The 25,972-nt window shown below is 43.9% G+C and overlaps 3 protein-coding genes and 3 long non-coding RNA genes across 6 annotated transcripts; all 6 read left to right on the top strand.

The window, feature by feature from the left end:
- Window positions 1–316: 316 nt before the first annotated feature.
- On the top strand, window positions 317–3,666 carry LOC109745881 (red chlorophyll catabolite reductase). The gene is made up of 2 exons (XM_020304996.4): window positions 317–745; window positions 2,843–3,666. The coding sequence occupies exons 1-2, from the start codon at window positions 425–427 to the stop codon at window positions 3,464–3,466; spliced, it is 945 nt and encodes a 314-aa protein (XP_020160585.1). The 5' UTR covers window positions 317–424; the 3' UTR covers window positions 3,467–3,666.
- A 2,213-nt stretch (window positions 3,667–5,879) lies between these two features.
- On the top strand, window positions 5,880–6,448 carry LOC120967273 (uncharacterized). Its single transcript, XR_005761089.1, has 2 exons — window positions 5,880–5,989; window positions 6,079–6,448. It is a non-coding gene; the product is annotated as an uncharacterized lncRNA (long non-coding RNA).
- A 3,448-nt stretch (window positions 6,449–9,896) lies between these two features.
- LOC120967274 (uncharacterized) lies at window positions 9,897–10,562 on the top strand. Its single transcript, XR_005761090.2, has 2 exons — window positions 9,897–10,142; window positions 10,296–10,562. It is a non-coding gene; the product is annotated as an uncharacterized lncRNA (long non-coding RNA).
- Window positions 10,563–15,318: 4,756 nt separating this feature from the next.
- LOC109745875 (thiosulfate sulfurtransferase 16, chloroplastic) lies at window positions 15,319–16,057 on the top strand. Its single transcript, XM_020304989.4, has 2 exons — window positions 15,319–15,747; window positions 15,833–16,057. Exons 1-2 carry the CDS (start codon window positions 15,433–15,435, stop codon window positions 15,926–15,928), a joined length of 411 nt encoding a protein of 136 aa, XP_020160578.1. The 5' UTR covers window positions 15,319–15,432; the 3' UTR covers window positions 15,929–16,057.
- A 1,879-nt stretch (window positions 16,058–17,936) lies between these two features.
- LOC109745876 (thiosulfate sulfurtransferase 18) lies at window positions 17,937–19,188 on the top strand. The gene is made up of 2 exons (XM_020304991.4): window positions 17,937–18,632; window positions 18,729–19,188. Exons 1-2 carry the CDS (start codon window positions 18,327–18,329, stop codon window positions 18,819–18,821), a joined length of 399 nt encoding a protein of 132 aa, XP_020160580.1. The 5' UTR covers window positions 17,937–18,326; the 3' UTR covers window positions 18,822–19,188.
- Window positions 19,189–20,783: 1,595 nt separating this feature from the next.
- On the top strand, window positions 20,784–25,668 carry LOC141025465 (uncharacterized). Its single transcript, XR_012186940.1, has 2 exons — window positions 20,784–21,423; window positions 21,502–25,668. It is a non-coding gene; the product is annotated as an uncharacterized lncRNA (long non-coding RNA).
- Window positions 25,669–25,972: the final 304 nt, after the last annotated feature.

The following is a 25,972-nucleotide window of genomic DNA, read 5'->3' as shown; positions in this document are numbered from 1 at the left end:
GTGCGCTGGAGTTGGCCTAATGCTTTTCACTGCAGCATAAAGAAACACAGAGACACTGTCGACACCGGTTCGACGAATCAATAAAGTGTAACAGTAGAAAGCGCTTTGGACCTGCTGACCCTGCCGGTTGGTGGGGAGACAGGGGGCTCTGCATATGCATAGTATTAGTACGGCCACACTGAAGCTACGTGTTTGTACGTATTCACGAGGTGTTTTCGCCCGCCTGGTAGCAGCACGTTCACGTCAGGAATCAGGAGTACCTTGCCTTCACGGGGTGCCTTGCAGCTGCACGATATATGGACCAGCTTGGTGTCACCTGGCCATTCGTCTGGTATCACATGTGATGTGATTTTAAGCTGCCATCTGCTCGGCGTGGATTGATAGCCGTATTTGACATCTCGTTGTCCACGCAGTCGAGAGTGCCATGCTCCGGCCAGCGACCTGTGTCTCTGTGGCTGCGCCCTCGCTCCCTACCATCTCCCGCCTCCGCTGCGGCACGGCTCCGCCTCTCAGGGGCAGAAGGTCGAGCACCACCGTGCGCGCGTGCATGCCGCTGGTGCAGCAGGAGGTAACGCTGCCGTCGACGCTGGCGCACCGGGAGGTAGCGCAAGCGCTGGCAGCCGAGGCGGCGGCAGCCGTGCCGCTGCTGCCCTCGGCCGTGCCCGCCGACGTAGCCGACTTCCGGAACAGCGCTGGGACCGCCGTCGGCACGCTGGACTTGCGCCGAGGCGCGCCTGCCTCGTCGGTACTTTCTCTCTCCATTACATCCCTGTTCCTACTGCAATATCCCTCCGTTCCTCATGGACAAAACTCATCACGCCTGAACTGAAGTTACCTGGAATTAGTAGCTCGCTGAAGAACAACACATCTTACTCCCTCTGTTTCTAAATATAAGTCTTTTAAGAGATCTTAATATGGACTACATATGAATGTATATAGACATACTTTAGAGTACAGGTTTATTCATTTTGCTTTATATTGAAATCTCTAAAAAAAACTTATATTTAGGAACAAAGGAAGAATAGAGTTATCAAGGTGGCCTGGCACACTTATACAAAGGGAAAGTGGTAGATGAGACTCATGTAGGTACACTCATCGCCACTGTCCAATTCCAATCTACTTCAGTCTTTAGAATGTTTCGAAAAGACTTTGGTCTTTAGATAGATCAAGAGCTCTGAACATATTTTGTTACACAGACCAAACACTACATTTGGATTTTCTCTCTGTCTTTTCCTCTCTTGTGTCTCATATTCTCATACTGCTTCTTTGTCTTCAATTTACTATGCAACTTTCTTTCTCACTCTCACGTGTGTAGTTGTTGTCTACTACTACCTCAGATCTCTCCCCTCCAGATCCCATCCGCCTCCCCTCCCCTCTGCCTCCCCTCCCGCCACCGCCGGATCTCGACTGGGAAAAGCCCGTGCGGGCGGATGATGGCGGCGGCGGGGCGTCCCTCTGTCGTGGCTTGGAGGCGTGGCTGTGACGGTGGATCTTGAGCGGGCGCCACGAGACGACGTGTGTGTGGCCATGGCACCGGTCACGCAACGATGTGACCTCCTCTATCTTTGGCTGTTTTCATCATCGGTCCAAAGGGATCTGGTAGGGTGTTGCCTCGCAGTGGCTTCCCAACGGCGGATCAAGTGGAGGAGGAGATGGTGGCCTAGCTGCTGAAGTGGGTGAGGATGCCACCATCGTCGGCGTCGCCCATGGGTGTCGTTTTCCTCGTTGGAGGCGATGGTGATGGCGTCCCTCACTCCATTGTTTCCAGGGGAAACCTCATATCTGGAGGAGCCTACCATTGACGACGGCGGCCATGGGCATCGTACCCCTCGTTGGAGGCGTTGAGGGACCTCCTAGACCAGATTATGGCGACGTCTTAGTCGTCACCCGCTTGGGGGCATCATCTGTGGAGACATTCATCGGCTGGACGGACGTGTGGATGGCTTGGTGGTTGGGCGTTGGTAGGTGGTGGAGCGGTGCTTCATCCTACACCTTGATGGTGGTGGATCTTGGCGGCATGGCGCAGTGGAGACTCGGCGTCCGATGGGTGGCGATGGACTCATGCAGGAGGACGACGATGTCTTGCGTTGTGGTGGCGTCGATGGTAGAGAGGCCTGGAAGGTCGATGCGTCAGTATCTAATCTGAGGATGGATCGATGGATGAAGGAGGTGATGGCCCTTGCAGCGTGCGCATGTGGTTCCCACTGAAAGTGCGCCGAACCGGTGTGTAACCTAGTCTAGGTATTGTAGCTTGGATGGGGCATCCGGCATTAGATGTTAGGTGTTGGTGCGATATCTGTTTGGTATTAGGATCGGACATTCGGCACCCCTTCATCACCGGGATAGGAGTAACGACAGGTGTTGCCAAGATAGTGGCTTCAGGCTACTGATGTATTATCTTGTAAGGGCTTTATAAATAATTAATAAAATGGCTGCATACATCGCGCAGATGCAGAGGTCGAGGGTACATCCTACATTTAAAAAAAACTACTACCTCGGTACTAAAATATAAGATATTTTTGTAATTTAAATTAAACTGCAAAAACATCTTATATTTTGGTATGGTGTGGCCAGCCCAAAATTAGCAACCAATAGCACGACTGCACAACACATGTCTGCAATTAAGTTTACACCACAACTCCCATGGGTCTATTAAAAAAAACTTCCGTGGATCCCAAAAATTCAGCACATGGATGGACAGTACGGATAGCGAGTGTGCCTACATAGGAGCAAAGAAAACCACTATATTTCCCCCATTTTGACAACCATACAAACAAAGATCTATAATCCAAGTTATGACAAAAATTTGTACGCTTTAAATGTTATAATTTCTTGTCTACAGATTGATTTCATGCTGCACTCGTCACTTCACTGCAAAGTCCCAAATGGCGCAATCGACATTACGTCGGTTCTTATTTTCCTAAATGCCTTGACGGATGCACCACATTTCCTCATGGAGTTCATACAAGGCAGCCCAACTTCAATGGTTGTGATTCTTGATCTGCTCCCACGGAAAGACCTCGCTCTCCACCCGGAGTACCTCCACAAGTACTATGAACATACTTGCTTGGACAAGCAACGTGAGAAGATCGAAGAATTGCCACAAACCCGTCCATACCGGTCGCCGTCGCTCTTTGTGCGCAGTGCATGTTCTCCAACAGCGGTGTCGGTCACCATCGACTGCGGGCAAGGAGGGGAGGGTACCTTGGAAGAGATAGTGTGTGGTCATCTGGCATCAGCTGTGAAGGAGGTTCTTCAAATCTGGCTTCATAGTTGCGCTCGTGACACCTCCGAAATGGAAGAGGCCGAAAGGGAGATCATGATCAAGAGGGACCAAGCTGTAAGATTGAAATCAATCGAGGTCGACCTAACTGCAAATTTGCCTAGGATGTTTGGTCCTGATGTGTCTGGCCACATCATTGCTGAAATCCGTAAGGCCTTTGGGGTACAACTACAAGAGGCCTAGGATTCAGAAGCAGAAATGTAATCATTTTGCATCCAATGATAACCTGTTGTAAAATCTATGGGTTGTAAGCAGTGTATGGCATCATTTTGTGATGCAGAAAGCGACTTCCTACTAAGTAGCGATGCGAATAAGATAATATTTTTGTTCACAAATAATTATGCCTGGTAGTTTTATTCTTTCCTTGAAAAGGAGAGTACACCCACGGGCCACGCCCTCTACTTCATCCAATGCATACAACAAGTTCTGCTGAAGTATATTCTGCCTAGTTGCTTCATCCTGACCTGAAGGTCTTTTTTTTCTAGGTAATCAGCTTCTTAATTTTTTCTAGGAAATCAGCTTCTTAATTTGCAGTTAAGTAGTCTCTGTCCGTGTTGCGTATATGCCAAGAAAGTATGTCGTGAACACTACATATTTCTGCTGAAGAAACTACATAATAGTTTTACTGACTGAGGAGGAAATTACTTGGCTTCAATATTGGTAATGGTAGGGAGAGAAAGAATATGATATTCTCTCACTGTACAAGTAGTATGCACATGCAGATCTCACTGTCTCTCCACCGTCTCCAGCCGTAGGGTTATCTGGTCGAAATGGCTTCTACTGTAGAATAATTGTTAACGTCGAACTGGTACTCACACTGCTACTGGCGTCCACCAATACCCCCCTGTTTTGTAGTGCTAGATTTCCGTGGACACCGTTCATATAAACAACACGCACATATTGGTTCACATCTGAAATCAACATCACATACCCACCACATAGCAAAGCATGATATTTTTTTCCCATGCTCCTGTAGGGTTAGACCAGAAGTATGATTAAAAAGAAAGCTAATGGTAGAGGTACTCGTTCAGGATCCCATCCTCTATATGGTGAATGTTCACGATTAAAATCTTATTAAAATGTTGACGAATTTTCTTAAAAAATTCACCAATTCGGAAAATATTAATGATTTAAAAAATGTTCATAAATTTTAGAAAATGCTCCCAAAAATGAAAGTAAAAGAAAGCAAAAAAAAAGGAAAATGAAAAGAAAAGGGAAAAAAGAAAAAGGAAAACAAAAGAAAAGGTAAAACAAAGAAATAATGGACGAAAAAACAAAGGAAAAGGGGGGGGGGGATGCTTAGAGCCTTCCGAAAACCGGAGGGGAAGAAACCCAAAATGGGCCAGCCCAAACAGAGGATCAAGCGCTCCAGAGGGTACGCGCTAGGTCACTAATGCGCGACCTACGCACCAAATAGGAGAAGCCGGGTAAACCCAAGTTAGGTCTTATGTGCTCACATGTTAAAATTGTTTTGAGAACTATGGCTTTATTTCTCTCCAGAAGAAAAAAATAGAAAAGGAGAAAAAAAAGGAGAATTTGAGTTGGGTCCCCCTGATCAGGTTATATTACATGAACTACATCCGTAAATATATGCGCATGCATGTAACGACTCTTGAGTTAATCTGATGATGCAGCATCGGCCCAGACCAACTATGAAAGAATGCATATCTAAGTGCTTACTGACAAAATGAACTCATCTACTCCCTCCGTTTCAGAATATATGGTGTATTGATTTTCATGCAAGTCAACCGTTTGAATGTTTGACCAAGATTATAGAATAAAATAACAACATCTACAATACCTAATAGATAAAATATGAAAATACTTCTCATGATGGATAAAATGATATAAATTTCATATTGTGGATATTGATATACTTTTCTAAAAACTTGGTCAAACATGCACTCATTTAACTTTTGAAGAAACAAATATATCCTATATAAAGGAACAGAGGGAGTATTATTTTAATAATAAATGTTCTAGGAGGAAGGACGAAAAGAAAAACAATAGATAAATACTCCAGCACGAAAAATTGGAATAGAACATAATAACCTACAATTTGGGTACCTTTTTTTAGAAAACAATAAATGCTCTTTTGGTGGTGAACAACAATTCTTAGAGTAACATGGTAAATTACGAATTGTAAATACTTGATTTAGGCTGTAATTCACAGGCAGTATAAGGAAGAGAAGCCCAAAAAAACAATCATAAAAAATTTCACCAACATCATCACCAAGCTAATAAGCAGAATAGTCTCAAGTCGGCATATTTTTATGAACTACGCCATGCATACCATAAAACAAATATTGAAACTTTAACCATATATACAATTTGAGAAGAACCAGCAAATATCAAATTTAGTTGTTCAATCACTTACAATGTGCTTAAAATAAAATCAGGGATTAAATTTGGCATGCAATAAAAGATACCGAAAGATAATAAGGCAAGTAGTATATGCGTGACAAATCCATAGGAATTCATTTGGCATTATATAATTACTTGCCTGGTCGACAAGTTAGCTACCTCCCTGCATGCCTCTATATAAGAAGAGGTACTCCAAATCTAGTCAGACAAACAAATAAAGTCTTATATAAGGAGAGCACATGATGGCGTTAGCCAATAACAACAACCTTAGTTCTTGGGCTGCCATACTCGCCATGGCTCTCCTAGTCATGGCTACCTTTTCTTTCTACGAAGGAGTGTCAGGTTAGTGCACTAAGTCATGGATGTATATACTTTTAGATGGATTGTACGCTAACGACCACGCTCATTTGTGAATACGAATGTATGTGTAGATGAAGTGGTGAGCGATACGACTGGAGAGACATGTGTGGCTGACTATGAATGTGATCAGACATCGTGTGAAGTTAGGTGCCAGATCATGAACATGGACCCAAGAGGCCGGATCAATTCCCTATTGTTGTTGCCGCCCATGACTACATGCGGCACATCAGATATGAAAATAATGGAAAATGTTCTGAGACCATAATTCATGTATCTTCTGCATGCTTGGTCAATTAATAGGAATGATAAGAGGAGATTGCTTTTTGTTTGTTTGGCGAGGGGATAAGAGGAGATTGCTCGCCACATATATTGAAGAAGTACTCTGTTTTTTGGCCATGTGCGTTTGTTACAAATTATTATATAGTTTCAATCAGATTTAAATATCCGATCTCGCACATGTTTTTGCTGTTTCAATTACCTAATGTACCAGGTAAGAGGCATGATATTTTTATCAAAAGGTCTGCTTTGGCTGGAAGAAGAGGTAGCTAGAAAGTCTCATGTAGTAAGTTGGGATAAAGTTTGTCAACACAACGATTTTTTTTTTTTGCGTGGCATCAACACAAAGATTGTTTTTGCGCGCGCGCGCGCGCGCGTGTGTGTGTGTGTGTGTGGGGGGGGGGTGATACAGTAGAACTCCATGTTGATTATCGAGAGGTTTGGAATTAAAGAGGCTGGAAATAAACATTACTTTTGTGATGATCTACAATGGCTAGATCCGAATTGAATGTAGGATAGCTAGAATTATATGGGGCTGTCAATATCTCAACAGGTCTATAAAGGACTGGCCTAACCAGCGAACGTTCGCTGGGGAGCATGTCAAATGTGAAAGTTTTACATGGAAATTTGTGTTGACCGAGGATTGAAACTTTAGTTAACAAGCATGACACCGCAGTTTAGTTTATGCCAGGATTTGCCATGCTTGCTAAAAGAAAATTGATTTGTCATTCGGTCTCAGCGAACGTCCGCGCAATAACATTCTCGTGTGGTAAATCCGTACGCACCGATGACGAATCATGGGTACTTTGCTGGTTTCGTTTGAAATGAAACCGAGAGTTCAAGCTTATCAGACTCGGAAAAAAAAACTGACCCACAAAATAAATAGTTGGAATGAATAGCCCATATAATATAGCCCAATAGGCCTGGATTCACTCCGTCCATTTGTATGATTGTATCCAACTGAAAAAAATAAATCTGTTTGTAACTACAGCGGCGTCTCGGTAGGGCTCCCTCGTGCTCCCGACTTGCCAAGCCGCCATGGCTGCCGCTGCCAGGTCGCTCCTCCGCTCCTCCGTTTACATTCTCCACGCTACTCCAGCGACACCGTCATCCCTCAGCCTAGGTGTGCGTCCTTCCGTCCGCCACGCGTTGGCTGCGCCCCTTCGCATCGTAAGGTACGAACCAAGATTCGTCCATGCTCCCCAACCAGTCAATTAGCAGCACGAAGGACGTGAGGGCACTTAGTTCTTAATATATGTGCTTGCAAGGTTGCCCGTGGAGGCGAGCGTCTGCCTCGAGTCGCTGCTGCCGCTGCACAGCGCCACCGGCGCCGCGAGGATCAAGTCCAAGCTCGACGCCGGGCCCGGCCAGGGCCTCGGCTGGCTCATTGAAGATAATTGACACCTCAGACAATTTATCTCTTGTTCAAATGTCTAGCTAATTGACGTACTGTTCACACTTGGTGTGCCTATTGATTATGTAGAGGAATCACTTGAACCATAGGTCTTCCTTTTGGCCCTTTTAGGAACTCTTTGGTTCAAAACATACGAATGGAAATTTTTGCTATGATATCATTGTTTATGCATTTGGTTCAAAGAAATTGAGTAAAGGAATTGTTTTTGCGGGGGAATCAAGTAAAGGAATAACTGATGAAAAATCCCTTAGCACTCAGTGTCAAAGGGAAAACGTATACAATCCACTTGAATCTCTTTCTCAAATTTCTACGCGTCTCGCAGCCCCTTCCTTCGCTCTGACCCTTTCAATTATATCTCTCAAACTTTTCTCTTTGTATCTCAAGAACACACGCCATGGAACAGGTACACACACTTCACCAAGGAGAATATTAGCTTTGCCTTCTCTCCCGGTGAAAACACATATCCCACATCCTTCCTTTTTTCTTCTCATTAGCATAATCAAACTGAATACAATGCTTAAATAACATCTACACACCCACAAACTGATTACAATGCGTCAAATTGTCGGGGCACCGCATATGCAAATGAACCGATCGACCGACGCGGGCCGGCCCATCTGCAATGGGCGTTAATTCCACATTTTTAGTTTATTTTTTTTCACAAATTCAATTTTTTTCCAGTTTTTAAATTTTGTTCACAAATTTAAAAATGTTCGTGAATTTCAGAAAATGTTCATTTTAAATTTTCATTCACAAATTCGGAGATAATCCAGGAATGTCAAAAACAAATCCCGCTTTCCAAATTTGTTCACATCATCAAAATGTTCATGTTTTTCAAAAATTGACACCGAATTCAGAAAAGTGTTGGGGGATTGAAAAAAATGTTCGCATCTTGAAAAAAAATTGATTGTAATTTTGAAAAATGTTCGTGTTTTCAATTTTTTGTACCTGTTTTCCTTAAACTGTATTTCATTTTCAAGAAATTCTTCATAAGTTCGAAAAAAGTTTGCATTTTCATTTTGTTCCCATCTAGAAAAATATTTGCGATTAGCAAGAATGGTTCGAGTTTTTTTCTATGAGATATGAAAATGTTTGCGTTTCAGAAAATATTAACTTTTTTCAAAAAGAAAAACACGTTAAGAATTTCAAAAATAGTTTAAATCTTTTTTGGCTTATGTTCATATAAGGCGGACTGCCATTTTATGTACGAAATCCCAGGAATTCTGGTGGCCATTGTCGTTGCTCACTTGCAGGAGGTCCTCGGTTTGACCCCTCACACTAATTTTTTTGTGAACTGTTGTTTAAGTTTGCCACTACTGTATATTTCTTTAAGCTCGGCGCTGCGTTTCTAACATGAGAAATTGTCAGTAGCAACGGCTAGCACTGAGCGGCGAAGTCGCGTCGAGTCACAGTGCGTTTACTTTTTTTTTTTTTGCGTTTTTTCATCTCGCGATCGTAACACCGCAAATGGGCCAGTAAAGGTTAGCCGCCCTTGTGCGAAACGCCAGTGCTTTGCCACAACGGGCGGTATGTAGGAGGTCCCCAGCTGGTTTGTTGCTTAGAACAATGGACAAACCGTCGATCTGGTCATGTTGGTCCGAGCACTGCCCGTCATTGCCTTGCCACATAGGCTTACGCCTTGTGGTGTGGTAGTGTCCCTTGTGTTTCGTTTGAGATGCTTTTGCAGCCCATGATAGTTAGGCGGGACACAAAGGCCCATGGACTCATCCGTTACAGCCAAATTACGGGTCTAATCCACATACACTCGATGCAGAAAAACTGACCAGGAAAAATTCATAGCAAGGAGTAAGTAATTTAAAAAAATAGCAACGAGTAAGTAATTTTAAAAAAATAGCAATGAGTAAGTGACACCAAAAGATAATAAGACCTGAACTAAAAAAAGATAATAAGCCATGCAATACATTCGCAAAAAAAAACTGTAGTAATTTTTTATGTGGAACAATGCGGTGAATTTGCTAACTAGTTAGTGGTAGAAATGGAGAGAATTAATTCTTGGCTGGTTTGAGATATTTATATCTATATTGATTATGACAATACCTAAATTGGGTAATAATAAACAAGACACATCACTCGCGTGCACAAGGATAGGATGTGATAAAATATACAATGGAATTAATTTAGGTATGTTTTTTTAGAACAATTAATTTAGGTATGTGATAACTATAGAGTTACCACTTGCCTGACTAGGTACCTCCCTGCCTTAGTATATATAAGAAGGGAAATATCGATCCAGTTCTAGACACATAAGCAAGAAAAACTGATATTAGCTACAGAAGTAGAACACGAACTAGCTACTGGACATCGATCTGATCTACAGATAAATGGCCTTTACAAAGAACGACCTTAGCTTTAGGGCTGCTGTATTCGTAGCAGCTCTTCTGGTCGTGCTTATTTTTTTCTTCTACCAAGGAGTATCACTGTCAGGTCAGTGCACTGAGTCATGCGTGGAAAAACTTATATTTTCTTTGTATGCTACTCCCTTCATCCCACAATATAAGAGCATTTTGCAAGCTATGCTCTTATATTGTGGGACAGAGGGAGTAAGAAGCGATCTCATCTGTGAATATGTATGTGCAGATGAAGTGATGGCTGGAGAGCAAGAGGAAACATGTGTGGCTGACTATGAATGCGGGCTGGCGTCATGTGAGGTTAGATGCCAGAACATGAAGATGGGCCCAAGTGCAGCCTACTGTGATAGAAAAGCCGGAGTGTTGTATTGTTGTTGTCTCCCACGACCACGTGTAGTGCATCACATTTAAGAAAATGGTCTAGGGCAAGTCATGTGTCATGTGTCTTCTTCGTGCTGATTGATCAATAAGAATGCATGATATGGTAAGAGAAAAATTGTTGGGCACATATGTTGAAGTACTCTGTTCTTTGATCATGAGTCATTGTTGCAAATTGGTATATATGGTTCGAACTTGATTAACACAACCCATGTTTAAATAAAAGGCACAAGAAACATCGTATGTCCCTCGACTAACCTACATAGTGCATTCCTTCACCCATTTCGAACATGGGATTAAAACTAACCCAGTACTAACCATAACCCTATCCCGTGTCTCATAACCCCTAATCTGCACATGTCACTGCTCACTGAAAATATAATTAATACTAATTATAATTATTTGTATTTTCTTTGTATCAACCTTAACATAGTTTTTTCCGGCAAAAAGGAAAAATCTTAAGATGGTTTTATTAGTTAGGACAAAACTCCTAAAACAAACTTTTTAGGGTGGAGTAGAGGGGTATCTGTATTACACGGGAGCTATATCTCTCTTATAGCGGGATGTAAGCTCCCCACGCCTGAAGCTTTTCCAAGACTACAGTAGCCGGCCTGCCCTTATCTATCGTATCGGTAGTTCCCTCGCTTCAATCACTGGTTTCATTCACTTTGTTTTTTCGTCATTCGCTTTTTCGCTCTCTTGCTCGCTTTTCATAGATCGTTGCCCGGTTTTTTAGTTTTCTTTCTTTCTTGGGGGTTACTACTTTTCGCCGATTTTCTTAGTGTTTTTACCGGTTTTATTCGTTTCTTTATTCGTTTCAACTGTTTTTTTCCTTCTTATTCATTTTTCATTATCTTTTTTGTTCTTTCTTGGTTTTCACTGGTTCTCTTTGTTAGTCTCTTCATTTTTCCTTCGGGTTATTTATTTCTTTCTTTGTTTTCATCGGTTTTCTTTGTTTGTTTCTCAGTTTTGCTGTTTCTCATTCTTTTGCAGTAGTTTCCTTTGGTATTATTTTTATGTTTACTATTCCTTTGGTTTCCTTTTTTTTCATCTTTCCTTCCATTTTTTCTTTCTTTCTTGGTTTTATTGGTTTTTCTTGTATCTTTGTTTTCCTTTGTTTTACCAGTTTTCTAGGTATCCAATACACATGTAACATTTTTCGTATACATCAGAAACATATTTATATACAAGTTTAACATTTTGAAAATACATGATTACCATAACTTGAAATCTTATTATTTTGATGTCTACTTTTTCATACGCATTGTACATTTTGGGTATATATATCTTATACATTTTTCTAATACACATGTAACATTTTTTAAATACAAGTTAACTTTTTTGAATCCATGGTCAATTTTTTCAATGCAAAATTTTAAAAAAATTTAAATGCTTGATTAACATTTTTCAAATAAAAGATTAGCATTTTTTTAATACGTGGACAACATGTTTTAGATACATTTTGACCTTTTTTCAAATGCTTTATTAACAACTTTTTTCAAATACAAGATTAATATTTTTTAATACAAGGTCATCATTTTTCTATACACATTTAATATTTTTGAAATGCTTGATTAACATATTTCAAATACTTGTTCTATTTTTTTCAAATGTTTTGATTAACATTTTTTAAATACATGATCTAAATTTTTTCATATACATTGCAAGTTTTGTATACTTTTCTTATACATAAGAAACATTTTCACTATATAGACTTAACATTTTTTAAATGTTGGTTAAATTTTTTCAAAAGTTTGATGTACATTGTTTTTGTAATATACTCCCTCCATCCCGAACTACTTGTCCTAGGTTCGTCCAGATACAAATGTATCTAGATACGTTTAGTGTTAGATACATTCGTATCTAGACCAATCTAAGATACGTAGTTTGGGACGGAGGTAATATATATTTAGACTATTTGGAAGTATAAAAAAAGTGAAAAAATAAAGCAAAAGTTGAAAACTAAAAAGGTGACAAACAGGAAAAAATGAGGCTATGGCTTGCCGTGCGCCGGGCCGGCCAATCTGGCACTCACCTTCAAGCGAGGGTTCCCTACACCTCGCTGTAAGCGAGAGATATGGGAGTCCTCTCTATTCAAACATAGAGGAACCTTAGAGGTAAAAAAAACAAAGGTGCCCAAAAAAGTTAACAGGCCAAATAGGCAGCCCAATAAACCCACCCCGCAGAAGAACATTTTTTTATTTCCCCCTAAACCAAATCTGTGTGCAACTTTGCCTAAAAAAATATTTGCAACCAGAACGCATCCGGCTGGACCTATCCTCTCCCCGTATGGCCGCCTCCGCCGCCGTCATAACAACAAATATAACGGTCAAAATAAACGGAGTTGAATTTGCTGCCATGTCAACCCTGACAAGTTGGTCCCATATGTCATAGACGTGTTTAAATCCTCTAAAACGGTCATCAACCAAAAGTTGTAGTTTTTGGGGACTAATTACCAAAAAAGTGTCAGTTTTCGGATTTTTTTTGGAAGTGGTACTTCAGTGGGACAGTCATCCCAAAACTACTAGTTTTTGTCAATTACTCTGCAAATAATAGCTGTAAGCAAGAGCACAGATTCCAATTAATATGTATCTGGTTGCAAATAGTACTGGGCCCAATTGCAAATAATATGTAAGTTAACATTCGCATTTGCAACTCATCTTTTTTCCTTTCTTAAAAAAGAAGCTGCATTATCACATAGTAAATGTAGATCACCATGGCTGTATGTAAAATACCGATGCACAACCAGAAAATCAACTACATATAGTAGTATTTATAACCATGGCTGTATGTCTCTAGTTTTCTCATGCTCTTATGTATGTAAACACATGTACTATTACAAAGCACTCTCTCAGTTCACCCTCTCTCAGTCCAAGTTACTATTACACAAAAAGAGTAGATGACCAATCAGGGTCCAATCTAAGTTTAAAATTTCTGGATAAAAGGCAAGGGAGCAACACGTACCTTGGTGAGGATCTTGGGTCGTTGGACCAAGGGAGCAATGTGTAGGAAAGATATTGGATGCAACTCATCCAAATGTCCGAACTTGAGGCGGGCAATATAGTTCAACACCCCCTCATGTCTAGGCTTATTTAGTCCTTAGACGTGAGATTTATGTAGGCTGTAGAATCCCCTTCTTTAATACTGCGTTGGCAGAGTCTTTAACTCAAGACCTCCTGGCTCAGATATCATACTGAATTCATGCTCCAGCCAACTCATCAGAAAGTCCAAATTGACGGAGAGTTGCATCCAATATCATTCCTACACGGTATCAGTGGCCCTTCGAGATGGTTATGAACAACCATTGGTGGCATCGTCGGCAAGCCACTCGTCGTCCTCCTTTTTACCAACCAAAACAAGTGCCATACATCACAGCTCCATCCAAAACAAGTAAAACTGCCATAACTTCCTACCGATCTAGGATCATAAATAAGCATCCACTTCCTGTTGTAGCTGAATGTTGTTCTCTTGCTGTATCGTCCCACTTTGCTCATCACCCAGATCCCTGCGCCGTCGAAGCTTGACATTATTGTCTTATCAAATCTACACATCTGGATTTCAGGTTTCTAATCTATTCGAAATAATATTGGTGGCCAAAGCATTGGAAAATTATTCTCTTGAAAAAGGAGGAGATAAAAGGGAATATGTGCCAGCCATATGTGCAAGGCATGAGTGAAAGGAAATAGCCCCACCAATGCAATCCCTTTCAATGTCCTCCATGATCGAGTTATTTGCTCCTTCAACCAAACACATTGGGTCGTTTCCGATGAACAAGATATTTTCTCTTCACTTATGTCGCCCACTAGATTCAATTGATCTGGACGTTTGTTTATTCGTGCCCCCCCCCCCCCCCCCTCCCATGCGGCCGTGTTGCCGCATCTTCAGCATAGCGATCTGGACTTGTCCTAATTGTTCCACCCCTGGTTGATCTGAATATCGTTTCCAAGTCTACACTTTTGGCAAAGAGTTGCACACAAATCACCTGCAGGGCTCCTAGATTTTTTTGGGACAAATCAATACATCTGGTTTTTCACGTTTCTATGTTGAAAATAATATCGGTGACCAAAAGCATTGGAAAACTATTCTTTTGGGGAAAAAAGAGATAAGAGAGAATATGTGCCCTATGTGCGAAGGATGGTTGAAATGGTTATGGATGGATAAATAGACAAGGTGGAGGTGGAGCCCTCACCCAAGCAATCCTTATCAATTTCTTATCCTTCATGATTGAGCTGCTTGCTCCAATCGAAAAGAGAGCATTTGGGTTGCTTTCGAGCAACAGGATGGATGTTTTCGGTTCACTTATCGGGAGCGTACGTGGCGCCCACGAGGCAAGGAGATATTCAACTGATCTGGCCGTTTCTTTATTCCGAGCATGGGCGTGTCGCCGCATCATCATGCCAATCTAGACTTGTGCTCTCCTTTACCTAACATCTACTATCACCCAAATATTCCTACATGCGGCTGTATCCAGGCCAGCTAACAGATTGATCATGGCTGGCTGGCTGGGATTTCGGCACCAACCATACACATGCAACTATGCAAGGTGATAATGTAGCAAGCACATGGCCACTTGTCATGATGCATTAAAACCCATAAATTTGTACATGAAGGTGCAAAAGGAGATTCTTATACTACAGCTCAAAATAAATAAATACAGCATGTACGTACTATGTAGTTGACATTTTTCATAATTGTAATGCAAGTACCCAGTAATTGAAGATGAAGAAGATATGATCGACATGAAGGAAGGAGGCGAATGAGAATCAATTGACATTGCAATCGACTTTGTAATCAAGGTGAGAAAGCGATGGATGCGGCTACCCGGCCATGAGAAGCGTCGACCATTCTCTCTCTATAAATAAGACACGTAGGTAACACTTATCTTTCACCAATCCAGTCCATAGCCCCCGGAGCCAGACCCACCCTGCATACCTCCCCTTCATCATCATCACCATCTTCTTCTTCTTCTCCTCGCACATCCATCATCCATGGGCTCCCTGGGAAGCAGCGACGGAGAGAAGCGACTGCCGGTGGAGAGCGTGAACACGGAGGCGGCATGCGCACTGCTGGCGTCGGAGCAATACGGGTACGTGGACGTGCGCATGTGGGAGGACTTCGACCGCGGCCATGTCGCCGGCGCGCGCAACGTGCCCTACTACCTTTCCGTCAACCCCCACGGCAAGGAGCGCAACCTGGACTTCGTGGACCAGGTCGCCGCGCTCCACTCGACACATGACCGGCTTATCGTTGGCTGCCGCTCCGGGGTGCGATCCAGGCTCGCCACCGCCGACCTCGTTGCCGCCGTAAGTAGTAGTTCTGCGACCGATTGGTCGAACTTACTTACTTATTGATGTGTGGATCGATTTACTGATTTGTTGGTCTGTGCAGGGGTTCACGAAGGTGAAGAACCTGGAGGGTGGCTACCTCTCCTTGCCCAAGAGCGTCAGTTACAAGCAGCAGGCAGCACTAGCCAACCTTCACTAGTTTTCCTTTTGTTTCTAAGGCTCTCAGGAATAAGTTAATTGGTGATCTATCGTTGATGATGTACAGAGTAAATTTCCAAGGAAAAGAAGGCATTTTGTACGTATTAAAACCATATATGAATCTTCGACTTGGATTTGGTCTTCTTCGAGAATGTATGGACAAGCAAGGGAGAAAATAATGGCAGGCACAGTTGGTTACTTAGGGATTTGGTTGACTAAGCTGAGTATTTCTCTACCTGTTCTGTCCTTTCATACAGCTGATCAAGTTGAAAGAAATGCATTTTTAAACTAGAGAAATTGAGGCATTAACTTTTTATTTTCATCGAACACAACTAATACAAAATGAGTTACCAGTTGTGTGATTAGGTCCTCTTTATGCTGAAAATACAACAATATTTGAGCTAAATTTGTGAATTAATACAAATGGAATATAAATAAGTATAAAATTTGGTATAAACAGGCTCACAGGCTGGTTGTCCCAACAGCATCGCAACCAAGATCCAGACTATCAATGTCATTGTTGTGGCTGAGGGCCCAGACGGTATTTTGTCCATGGTCCTCGCGATAATGGAAGAGGGAGAGAGAGAGAGAGAGAGAGAGAGAGAGAGAGAGAGAGAGAGAGAGAGAGAGAGAGAGATGATAAACCGAATTGCAAAGCATAGGCTCGGATGGCGAGGCACCACTGGCATAACCAGTCAACTCTTATGGACCAAGCCATAAGAGGGTAACTCTTATGGGCCAACCAGTAGCATGACTTGCCTGCTCTTTTTTTTGTTTTGAAAATGGATACTAATGATTTGTATTTTAGTGAAAGAGTCCTAGATCGATTATAAAAGTTCACCAGAAATAAAATGCACCTGAAATATAATAGAAATTACATCATGGTCCCTAGACGACCCAAACAACGCCTACCACTGGGAGAGACGTCGACACGCTGCTGCCGCCGCTTCCCTAATAGAGCCAGCCTTACCCACTGATGACAGCCGAGAAGTCTTCATGCACGTGCCCCTAAAAACCAGTCCCCCTAGAGACACAGTCGTCGTCATTGAACCATTGAACTGGTCTCAAGCATCTATCACCAGATCTCGCCATCACGCACGCACGACGAGAGTCCTAACCTCGCCACCCCAAGGATACAACATAATCCATGTCGGAGCTCCGTCGACTCTGTCTAAACGAACTATATTAGAAGGACCGGAGCATGGAAGAGCATCTCGAAGAAAAAGGGCCGCCCATGCAAGGAATAAAGAACTCTAATCTAACCTACTAGTTGGAGCTGAGGAACTATAATAAAAAACATAGCTAATAAAATGGAAAACGAAAATGTTCACATACCCTAGTAGAAATGTTCACTTGTATAACAAAATTATTCATCATGGATAGAAAACAAATATTTTGGTACTAAAAGTGTCCATGTGTTTGAAAAAAAAAATCATGGTTTGAGAAATGTTGTCCGAATATGCATGAATATATGCTCATAAACATTTAATAAAATGTTGCTCGTTGCATTTTGTGTGTGTATTATACTCCCATGATTTGATGGATAAAGGTATATATTGGATATTCTTTTTGTGAATAGATATATATTGGATATTTACACATTCATGGAAATAAAGTTGGCAACCAAAGCGTTCGAAAAATATACTTTGGAAAAAAGGAGATATGTACCGTCTGTGCAAGGCATGGTGAAATAAAATAGCCATGAATAGGATAAGGGGACAAGGAGGAGGAGGAACCCCCACCGATGCAATCCTTTTCATCCCCTCCATGATTGAATTGTTTGCTCCCTCCGATGGAAAGGAACCGTTGTGTCGTTGTTGATCAACAGGATCCTTTCCCTCCACCTATCAGTGGAGTACGTGGAGCACACTAGACAAGGAGATAATTCAACTGATCTGAGCATTTCTTTATTATCGCTCTGCCGTGTCGCCGCGTCATCATGGAAATCAGGACCACTTGTCCTCTTCTTTACCAAACATATATACATATTCTTGCATCTGTAGACAACTGCCAGATCATGGCTGGCTAGCTATAATTTCGTATCAACAATACCCATGAACATGACCTCTTGCCACAAAACCCTTAAAAAAATAGGGTGCAAAAGGAGATTCTTATACACCATGTCATTTCATAGAAAACAAATACAGCAACTACGTGTGTAGTTGACATTTCCATATATGTAACTTATGTAAGGTTGGCGACTTTAGACGATCATGAAGTGATGGATGCGGCTACCCGGGTGTGATATGTTCGACCGCTGCCATGGCATCATCTTCTCCTATAAATAACACCAGTAGGTAGCGCCTATCCTTCCATCACCCAATCCACTCCACAGCCTCTGGAGACCACCTCACACAGAAACAGAGGCCCCTTCTTCCTAGCTGCTCAATCCTCCATAGATGGGCTCCCTGCGAAGCAGCACGAGCGCGGCGGTGGAGAGCGTGGACGCCGAGGCGGCGTGCGGGCTGCTGGCCTCGGAGCAGTACGGGTACGTGGACGTGCGGATGTGGGAGGACTTCGAAAAGGGCCACGTTGCCGGTGCACGAAACGTGCCCTACTACCTCTCTGTCACGCCCCATGGCAAGGAGCGCAACCCGGACTTCGTCGACCAGGTTGCGGCGCTCCACTCCAAGGAGGACCGGTTCCTTGTTGGCTGCCGCTCTGGGGTCCGGTCCAGGCTCGCCACCGCAGACCTCGCCGCCGCTGTAAGTCCGTTAGTGAATGGTTGATTTTTTTTTACTATTCCTAGTAAGATCACCATCTTTGATTGAGATGTGAATTCGTTTTGGTTTTCGTTGCAGGGGTTCGCGAACGTGAAGAACCTGGAAGGCGGTTACCTCTCCTTGCTCAAGAGTACCAGTTACCCGCAGCCGCAAGCAGCAAGCCACCAATGATCCATCAATTGATTCTTGTGAGTTTGGAAAAAGTCCGTTAGTGACCTGTTTGTGTACTGTGTTTCTATCGTCCTTCGTCTTCTGAAGAAGAAGAAGAAGAAGAAGAAGAAGAAGCAAGTCCTTCAGCTGAGGCGGACAGCTGAGATTTATTAATATCAAAGGGAAAACAAAGCCGTATGTATGTAGGTACGTATATTGGACTTGGACTTTGGACCAACCAATTCCCAAGAAATAAAAATGTTTGTTCCCCGCAAAAAAAAAATGTTTGCGTGTACAGCTGAGTACCTGTTTCACTGTTTCGCCGAGTCAGCTAAATTATACTTGTTTTTTCCTTTGTCATACAATTAATTGATTTGGAAGAATTTCATTTTTGCACTACAGAATTTGAGGGATTACCTACTTCTTAAATAATACCAATAACTTGCAGTGTGTGCCTGCCTTCTTCACGCGCGGTTAGCCGCATAAATCACTTTCTCATCTCGACAACCTAAAAACACGCTAAAAACATGATTCTTCTTATTCAGATCTAAAATGCAGACGTACAGTACACATATACATACGTCAACTATGTGAGGAGGTATATATTTTTCAATAAGATGGACAAACCTCCTAAATAATTTGAAGGTTATTCATGCGTAGCATTAACAAGTGACCATGTGCCATCAGAGTTAATTAATTACTCCATCCATCACACAATAGAGCACATTGTTTTCCTAGGGTGCAACGTGCATCCAAATGGACACATCAAATGTCCGCGGACACCACTGGGCGTCTGCGCCAACAGCGGATAGGGTGTTCCCATCCAATGCACGAAATGCCCATCCCTTGTCCAATGGAGAGAGGAGATAGAAGGGAGGAAAAGGAAAAGGTGGGTTTGTGGTGTGGTCCAAGGCTTGTCCATAGTATGTCCAGACTCTCTCAGACCACTTTCTCGTTTGATACCTATTGTTGGATTCTGGTTTGTCCCTGTCCATAAACGTTTGGTGTACCTCATTGGATGGCCAAAAGTGTCCAGCCAATTCGATCAAGTCATTTAGAAGAAATTTGGTGTAATCCATTGGAGATGCCCTATGAAGTTAAACTTCATAAATTTTGACTAAGTTTATAGTGAAAATTATCTATATATGCAGTATCTAATATATATACCACATGGAAAACATATTCCCTGGTATTTTAAATATTTTTTCCATAAACTTGGTCAGTATCTACACAAAGTCTGATTTGAAAAGAAAATGTATCCAACACACACTATATTTTGTGACAAAGGATACAGAACAATGCTACGATTAAAAAGTATGTGCTATGGAATCGTACTACAGAATGATGTGGAGAAAAGTCTGGTGAGAGATTGAAGTCTAGGGTGAGGTTTAGTTGAAATTAAGCAGGAAGATTAACGCATAAAGGGATCCGTAGGACAAACCTCCATAAGCATATGATTTTCGGACGGCCAGCTGGCCATGGTCGAGAAGATGTACACATACAGACGTAGGATTAGTTGTTCAGATTGCCATGCCAATGGCGTGGCAACATGTCTTGGCACAGCCGGCTCACATATTGACAAAATAATTGCATTACTCTCTGCCTACTGTGTGCCACGCACGCACGGAGACTAGAAGATCCCGTTGCTCGACAATGAACCAACACCTTTTAGTTATTGTCAACGGAGCAATCAAGGAGCTTATGTGTGATGACCCGTGCCATTGTTAATTTAGATAATGACACTAATACGTGGATTGGTACCCCTCGTACCCCTTGGGTCGCCCCCGTGGGCGACCAGGGGGAAACCCTAGCCGCCGGCGCCCGGACTCCCCCGCATCTCCTCCATCCTCGCCGCCGCCAGCAGCGCCGCGGAGCGAAGCCAGGCCGGCAGGGGCGGCGGCGGGGCTCCCTTCCCCTTCCCCCGAATGGGCTGGCGCGGGACGGCCGTTCGAGAGGAGGTGCCGTACTTTTGCGGGGTGCGGCGGCGCTGCAGATGGATCCTGGCCGCGACGTGCGCAGCGCGCCGGCGGTTGGGGTTCGTGCTCGCGGCGTGGTGCGGCCGCTGGATCTGGTGGTCGCGTGCGCCGTCGGTCTCGGGTCCGATCCTTCTGGATCCGGTGCCTGATCGCCGTCGGCCGGCGCAGGATGGTGGCTTTCGTCGCTGACCAGGTCGGGTCTTCTTTGATCCGGCGCCTGGATGGATCTACGCCGGAGGTGTTGAGCCTTATGGTGCTTCCCTCTCTGGAGGTTTCGGGTCTTGGCTGCTGCCAGATCCAAAGCAGATGGAGATTGGTGGTACAGGAAGAGGACCGGAGGAAACTTTGGTCGGCTAGCTCGGCCCGGCATCGGCGACGGCTTTGACGTCGTTACCCATCTTGATGGCGAAGTCGAGGTCCCTCCTATCCACCTCCGTCCTGTTCCCGGACGAAAGTCCAAAATCCGTCTTGGATTGGACGGCGGCGGTGCCCTTTGCGTCGTAACCTCCATGGAGGCGCCGTCTTGGGAGGCTTGGGCGTTCGGGGGAGTTGCTATGGGTGAAGGGCTTCGTGTGTCAGCTCCAGCAGCGGCAATGGTGTGGAGGTTGGCAGGAGGAGCGGCGTTCTAACCGCGTCAGATGCGTCTGGTAAGAGATGTCAAGTCATGCCTGGCCGACAGGTGCTACGCTGAGTCATGCCTAGTCGGCAGGTGCTACGCACGACAGATCTTTCAGAGTGTCCGCCTCGGGATGGACGAGCGCCGAGCGGTGGAGCTGTCTGGCGTCGTGGTGGCGTCGACGGTAGCTAGACCATGCAAGGTTGATGCAACAGTACAACTCTGAAGATGGTTTGGTGGCAGGTGGCTGCGGCGGCCTCATACCCGGCAGGCGTCCTGGTTGAGGAGTGCGCCGGACCGGTAGGTACCCCATACCCGGCAGGCGTCCTGGTTGGGACCTCAGGTCTTAGATGTTTAGGTTTGGCTGCGATGTCTGTTTGGTATTAGGCCCAGACTATCAGCGCCCCTTCATCGATTGGATAGGTGTAGCGACTGTTGTTGCTTAGAAAGTGGCTTTAGTCTTGCTGTTGTATGACTTTGTAAGATCTTGTGAGAATAATTAATAAAGTGGCCGTATGCATCGCCCAGATGCAGAGGCCGGGGGTCATCCTCCTTTTCTAAAAAAAAACTAATACGTGGATTATTATTTGACAAGACAAGATTTTTTTAAAGAAATGACCCGAGGGCTAGTGTCATTATCTTGAATATAATGACATGGGTTGTCACTCTGATACACCCTTAGTTACCGGATAGGTTGCTCAATTTGCGCTAGAATATATACAAGAGCATTAAGATAAAAAATGCCAAATCAATACCAATGTATTCACCCTTAGATATATTTTTATAATGTATTGCTGATATTTTCTTCTATATATTTGGGCAAACTTTGAAATGGTTGATTTTAACCCAAATTTGTATTCTACCTATTTGGGGATAGAGGGAAGCAAATGATTGGCGCAGTGGTTCCTCCTCCTTGTCCACATATATATCCTCGCATGGCGTTTCAAATGTGCATGTATATAAAGTTTAAAAAAACTGTGCATGCATATACGATATGTCCTCCTTTATCGAAGAATTTTTCGATCACTCATGCTTCCATTGATATTGTGATCGAGTATTCTTCTCTTCTGACCGGCACACAACATCATAGATCTCGCTGAGTATCCCAGTAAGCCAAGTTGCCAGCTGGCATCCTGCTACTGTCGTGGCACATCCATTCTGATGCTCCTCTCTGCAATTAAGATAGGTAATTTTGTTCATCCCCACCTCCCCCTCCCTTGCTTTGAGACTCACATCAACATGACATATGTAGATCGACTATTTTTCCAAACCATGCAGAAGAACTGTCTTGGAGTAATCGAAACCGGTATTATACATAATGGAAAGCATGGTCGTAGTTGTGTTGAATTAGGCAAGTACTCCCTCTGTCCCATATTATAAGAGCATTTTTGACACTACACTAGTGTTAAAAATGCTTTTATATTATGGGACGGAGGGAGCACTAGTTTGTATGCTCAAGGTTGTCAGTGGTTACTTTAGGAAAGTTTAGCTTAGGTCGGTTTGAAGTTTCCTTGTGCTAGCTAGTACGTGCTTGAGTGGTCTAAGTGCAAGTTTGTTTTGTAAGTCCTAGCTGCGCCTATATATATGTTTGTAACCAATAAAATCATCGTCAAGATGTGGACGTGAGTCCATAGTAGGAAACAGACAAAAGGTAAACTGCGCTAGCATGTACTCCCTTCGTCCCATAATATCAAAAAACGCTCTTATATTATGGGACGGAGGAAGTACATGATGACTACCGGAGAGCGGCGATATGGGTGGTACTAGCATATAGTAGTACTATCCAAGCCGTCGGACCGCACTGATCAGGCAAGTTGACGCATTCAATGCTTTTCTGTGCGTTCTCCAGAAAAATGGAGGAATGGGGTAGGGGCACGGTATGCTACAGGTGCACCGTATGAATACAGGGGAGGGCACGTGGGTTGGCCCCGCCAGAAAGTCACGGGAGCTGACGGCGGTGGACTGCTAGTACATGTAGAAAGGCAGATTCTGGAACCTGGTCCAGAATTTTTTGGCTGATCGCGTGAGGAGCATGCTGCTCTCTCGCAGTTAAAAACGAGCGTCAGAAAACAGTTGGCTTATCACATTGAAAACAGAAAACATGGATGAACATTTAAGCTGCCCTCACCAGCTAACACATATTCTAACGAATAGATTTCAGTACCAGATGACTGATGGGCATAAAACTAACGGCCTTAACACACTCAGCAAGCACTACGACTACTAGACTCTAATTTCAACCCTACAGCAGCCGGACACCAATGGTTCTGCTCACTTGAAATACACCACTGCCAGTGTCAAAACAGACATCGCCAGCAAGATGGTGGCGAGCATGAGCAGCGCAACCCTGGAGCAATCAAGGATGCCACTCTCTTTGACCGGGGCGGCCTGCTGGCATCCCTGCGGAACAGAACAGCCGGCCGGTGGACTCTGGGACTCCTTCCTGACGCGACCTCCAGTGTTGCAGTCCAGGAGAAGCTGGAGAAGGTATAGTTCAGCGCATACATATTGCACCATTGTAACGTGACAGATCTCTTGGAGATATTCTGGTAGTTTGTTTAGCCTAGATAACTATCTCAACCGTGGCTATCTCTATCTCTCTCTTTCTTTATCTCCAAGATGTACTCTATCTCTTTGTATGCACTACAGGTATCTGCGCCCCTGCCTATAAACATGAACCACGTCCCCTCGCACAGAGGCAAGACGTTTACCGCAATCTTCACATGGTAATCAGAGCCTCCCTCTTCCACAACATCTAGCATCCATCAAACCCTGCTCTAGCCATGTCGTCTTCCGCCGTCGCTCCTGTACCCACCATTCATGGTCAGGTAACAGAGAAGCTCACCAGGACGAACTACGTCCTCTGGCGCGCCCAGATCACGCCCCAGCTCATCGGCGCTGGCCTCTTTGGCTACGTCGACGGATCCATCAAGGAACCGGAGAAGTTCCTAGTCACCAAGGATAAAGATGGCAAGGAGGAAGCCGTCCCGAACCCTCTACATCAAGTCTGGGTAAGGGAAGATCAGCAGGTACTTGGCCATCTGTTGATCAATCTCTCTCGAGAAGTTCTTGTCCAGGTGACCTCGATCCGCAAGCCGCATGAGCTCCGGACTGCTGTGGCGAGCATGTTCTCGTCCCAGTCCCGATCTCGCATCAACAACATCAGAATCGCCCTCTCCAACGCGCAGAAGGGCACGCAGGTGGTGGGCACCTAATTCGCCCACATCCGCTCCCTCGCCGACGAGCTGGCAGCCGCCGGCAAGCCGCTGGATGACGATGAAGTCATCTCCTACATCCTGGCGGGGCTGGACATGGAGTACCAGCAGCTGGTGTCGGCACTCGACGCCCGCAAAGAATCGGTCACGATCGATGATTTGTTCGCTCAAGTAAGCAATTTTGATCAGCGCATTGCAATGTTTCATGGTGCCGGCAACAACGCCGGGTTCAAGAGCTCCGCCAACGCCGCCGTTCGTGGTGGCCGTGGTGGCTCACGCGGCTACCGTGGGCGGCCCTCCTACACCAACAACAAGGGCCGTCACAACAACTCCAGGAGCCGCCCCGATGCTGTCAAGTGTCAAACCTGCGGCAAGATCGGTCACTCAGCAAAAGATTGCTGGTACCGGTTTGAGGAGGATGAAGGAGAATCCTCGCAAGATGAGAAGGTTGCTGGCGCTGCAGAAGCCTCATACGGGGTTGATACAAACTGGTATGTTGATAGTGGCGCTACAAATCACATCACCGGTGAACTTGAAAAGGTGACTATGCGGGAGAAGTACCGCGGCCAATATCAGATACATACAGCAAGTGGATCAGGTATGAGGATTAAACATGTTGGTCATTCTGTTTTTCAAACCCCTCACCGAAAGATTCATCTAAGAAAAATTCTTCATGTCCCTAGTGCATCTAAAAATCTTCTCTCCGTTCATCGTATTGCCATTGACAATCATGTCTTTCTCGAGTTTCCCCCTTTTTCTTTTTGATCAAGGATCAGGCAACGAGGAAGGTGCTCTACCGAGGTAGATGTGTTCGCGGGCTTTACCCATTGATTCCGGAGTTTAGAAGAGCAAATAAGCAAGCTTATGGTGTCACCAAAATCTCCTCGACACGGTGGCACGATAGACTAGGGCATGCATCTTTTTCTTTAGTTGAATGATTGCTTAGGAAGAATAAGCTCCCATATGTTGGAGAGCGTGATGTCAAAACAATTTGTGATTCTTGTCAAAAGGCTAAAAGCCATCAATTACCTTATCCAATTTTCACGAGTATTTCTACCAAACCATTGCAACTTATCTTTTCTGATGTTTGGGGTCCTGCTCCAAGTTCTGTTGGTAGGCATACTTACTATGTTAGCTTCATTTATGACTATAGCAAGTATTCTTGGATCTATTTACTTAAAAAAAGATCTGAGGTTTTTCAAGTTTTTCACAACTGCCAAGCTCTCGTTGAACGTAAGTTTAATAGCAAGATCATTGCTGTTCAATCCGATTGGGGAGGGGAATATGAAAAATTAAACTCGTTTTTACAAACTCTTGGCATCTCTCACCAAGTATCTTGTCCTCATGCACATCAGCAGAATGGAT

This window comes from Aegilops tauschii, chromosome 6 (genome assembly GCF_002575655.3).
Source record: "Aegilops tauschii subsp. strangulata cultivar AL8/78 chromosome 6, Aet v6.0, whole genome shotgun sequence".
Lineage (NCBI taxonomy): Eukaryota > Viridiplantae > Streptophyta > Magnoliopsida > Poales > Poaceae > Aegilops > Aegilops tauschii.
Note: the sequence above shows the minus strand (reverse complement) of the source record. Positions and strands in the feature narration are given on the sequence as shown.

Excerpts from the sequence above, each read along its gene's own strand:
- LOC109745881 (XM_020304996.4), top strand. The coding sequence starts at position 425 with ATGCTCCGGCCAGCGACCTGTGTCTCTGTGGCTGCGCCCTCGCTCCCT. Across the intron at positions 746-2,842 it reads GAGGCGCGCCTGCCTCGTCG|ATTGATTTCATGCTGCACTC; the intron begins GTACTTTCTCTC and ends TCTTGTCTACAG.
- LOC109745875 (XM_020304989.4), top strand. The coding sequence starts at position 15,433 with ATGGGCTCCCTGGGAAGCAGCGACGGAGAGAAGCGACTGCCGGTGGAG. Across the intron at positions 15,748-15,832 it reads CCGCCGACCTCGTTGCCGCC|GGGTTCACGAAGGTGAAGAA; the intron begins GTAAGTAGTAGT and ends TGGTCTGTGCAG.
- LOC109745876 (XM_020304991.4), top strand. The coding sequence starts at position 18,327 with ATGGGCTCCCTGCGAAGCAGCACGAGCGCGGCGGTGGAGAGCGTGGAC. Across the intron at positions 18,633-18,728 it reads CCGCAGACCTCGCCGCCGCT|GGGTTCGCGAACGTGAAGAA; the intron begins GTAAGTCCGTTA and ends TTTTCGTTGCAG.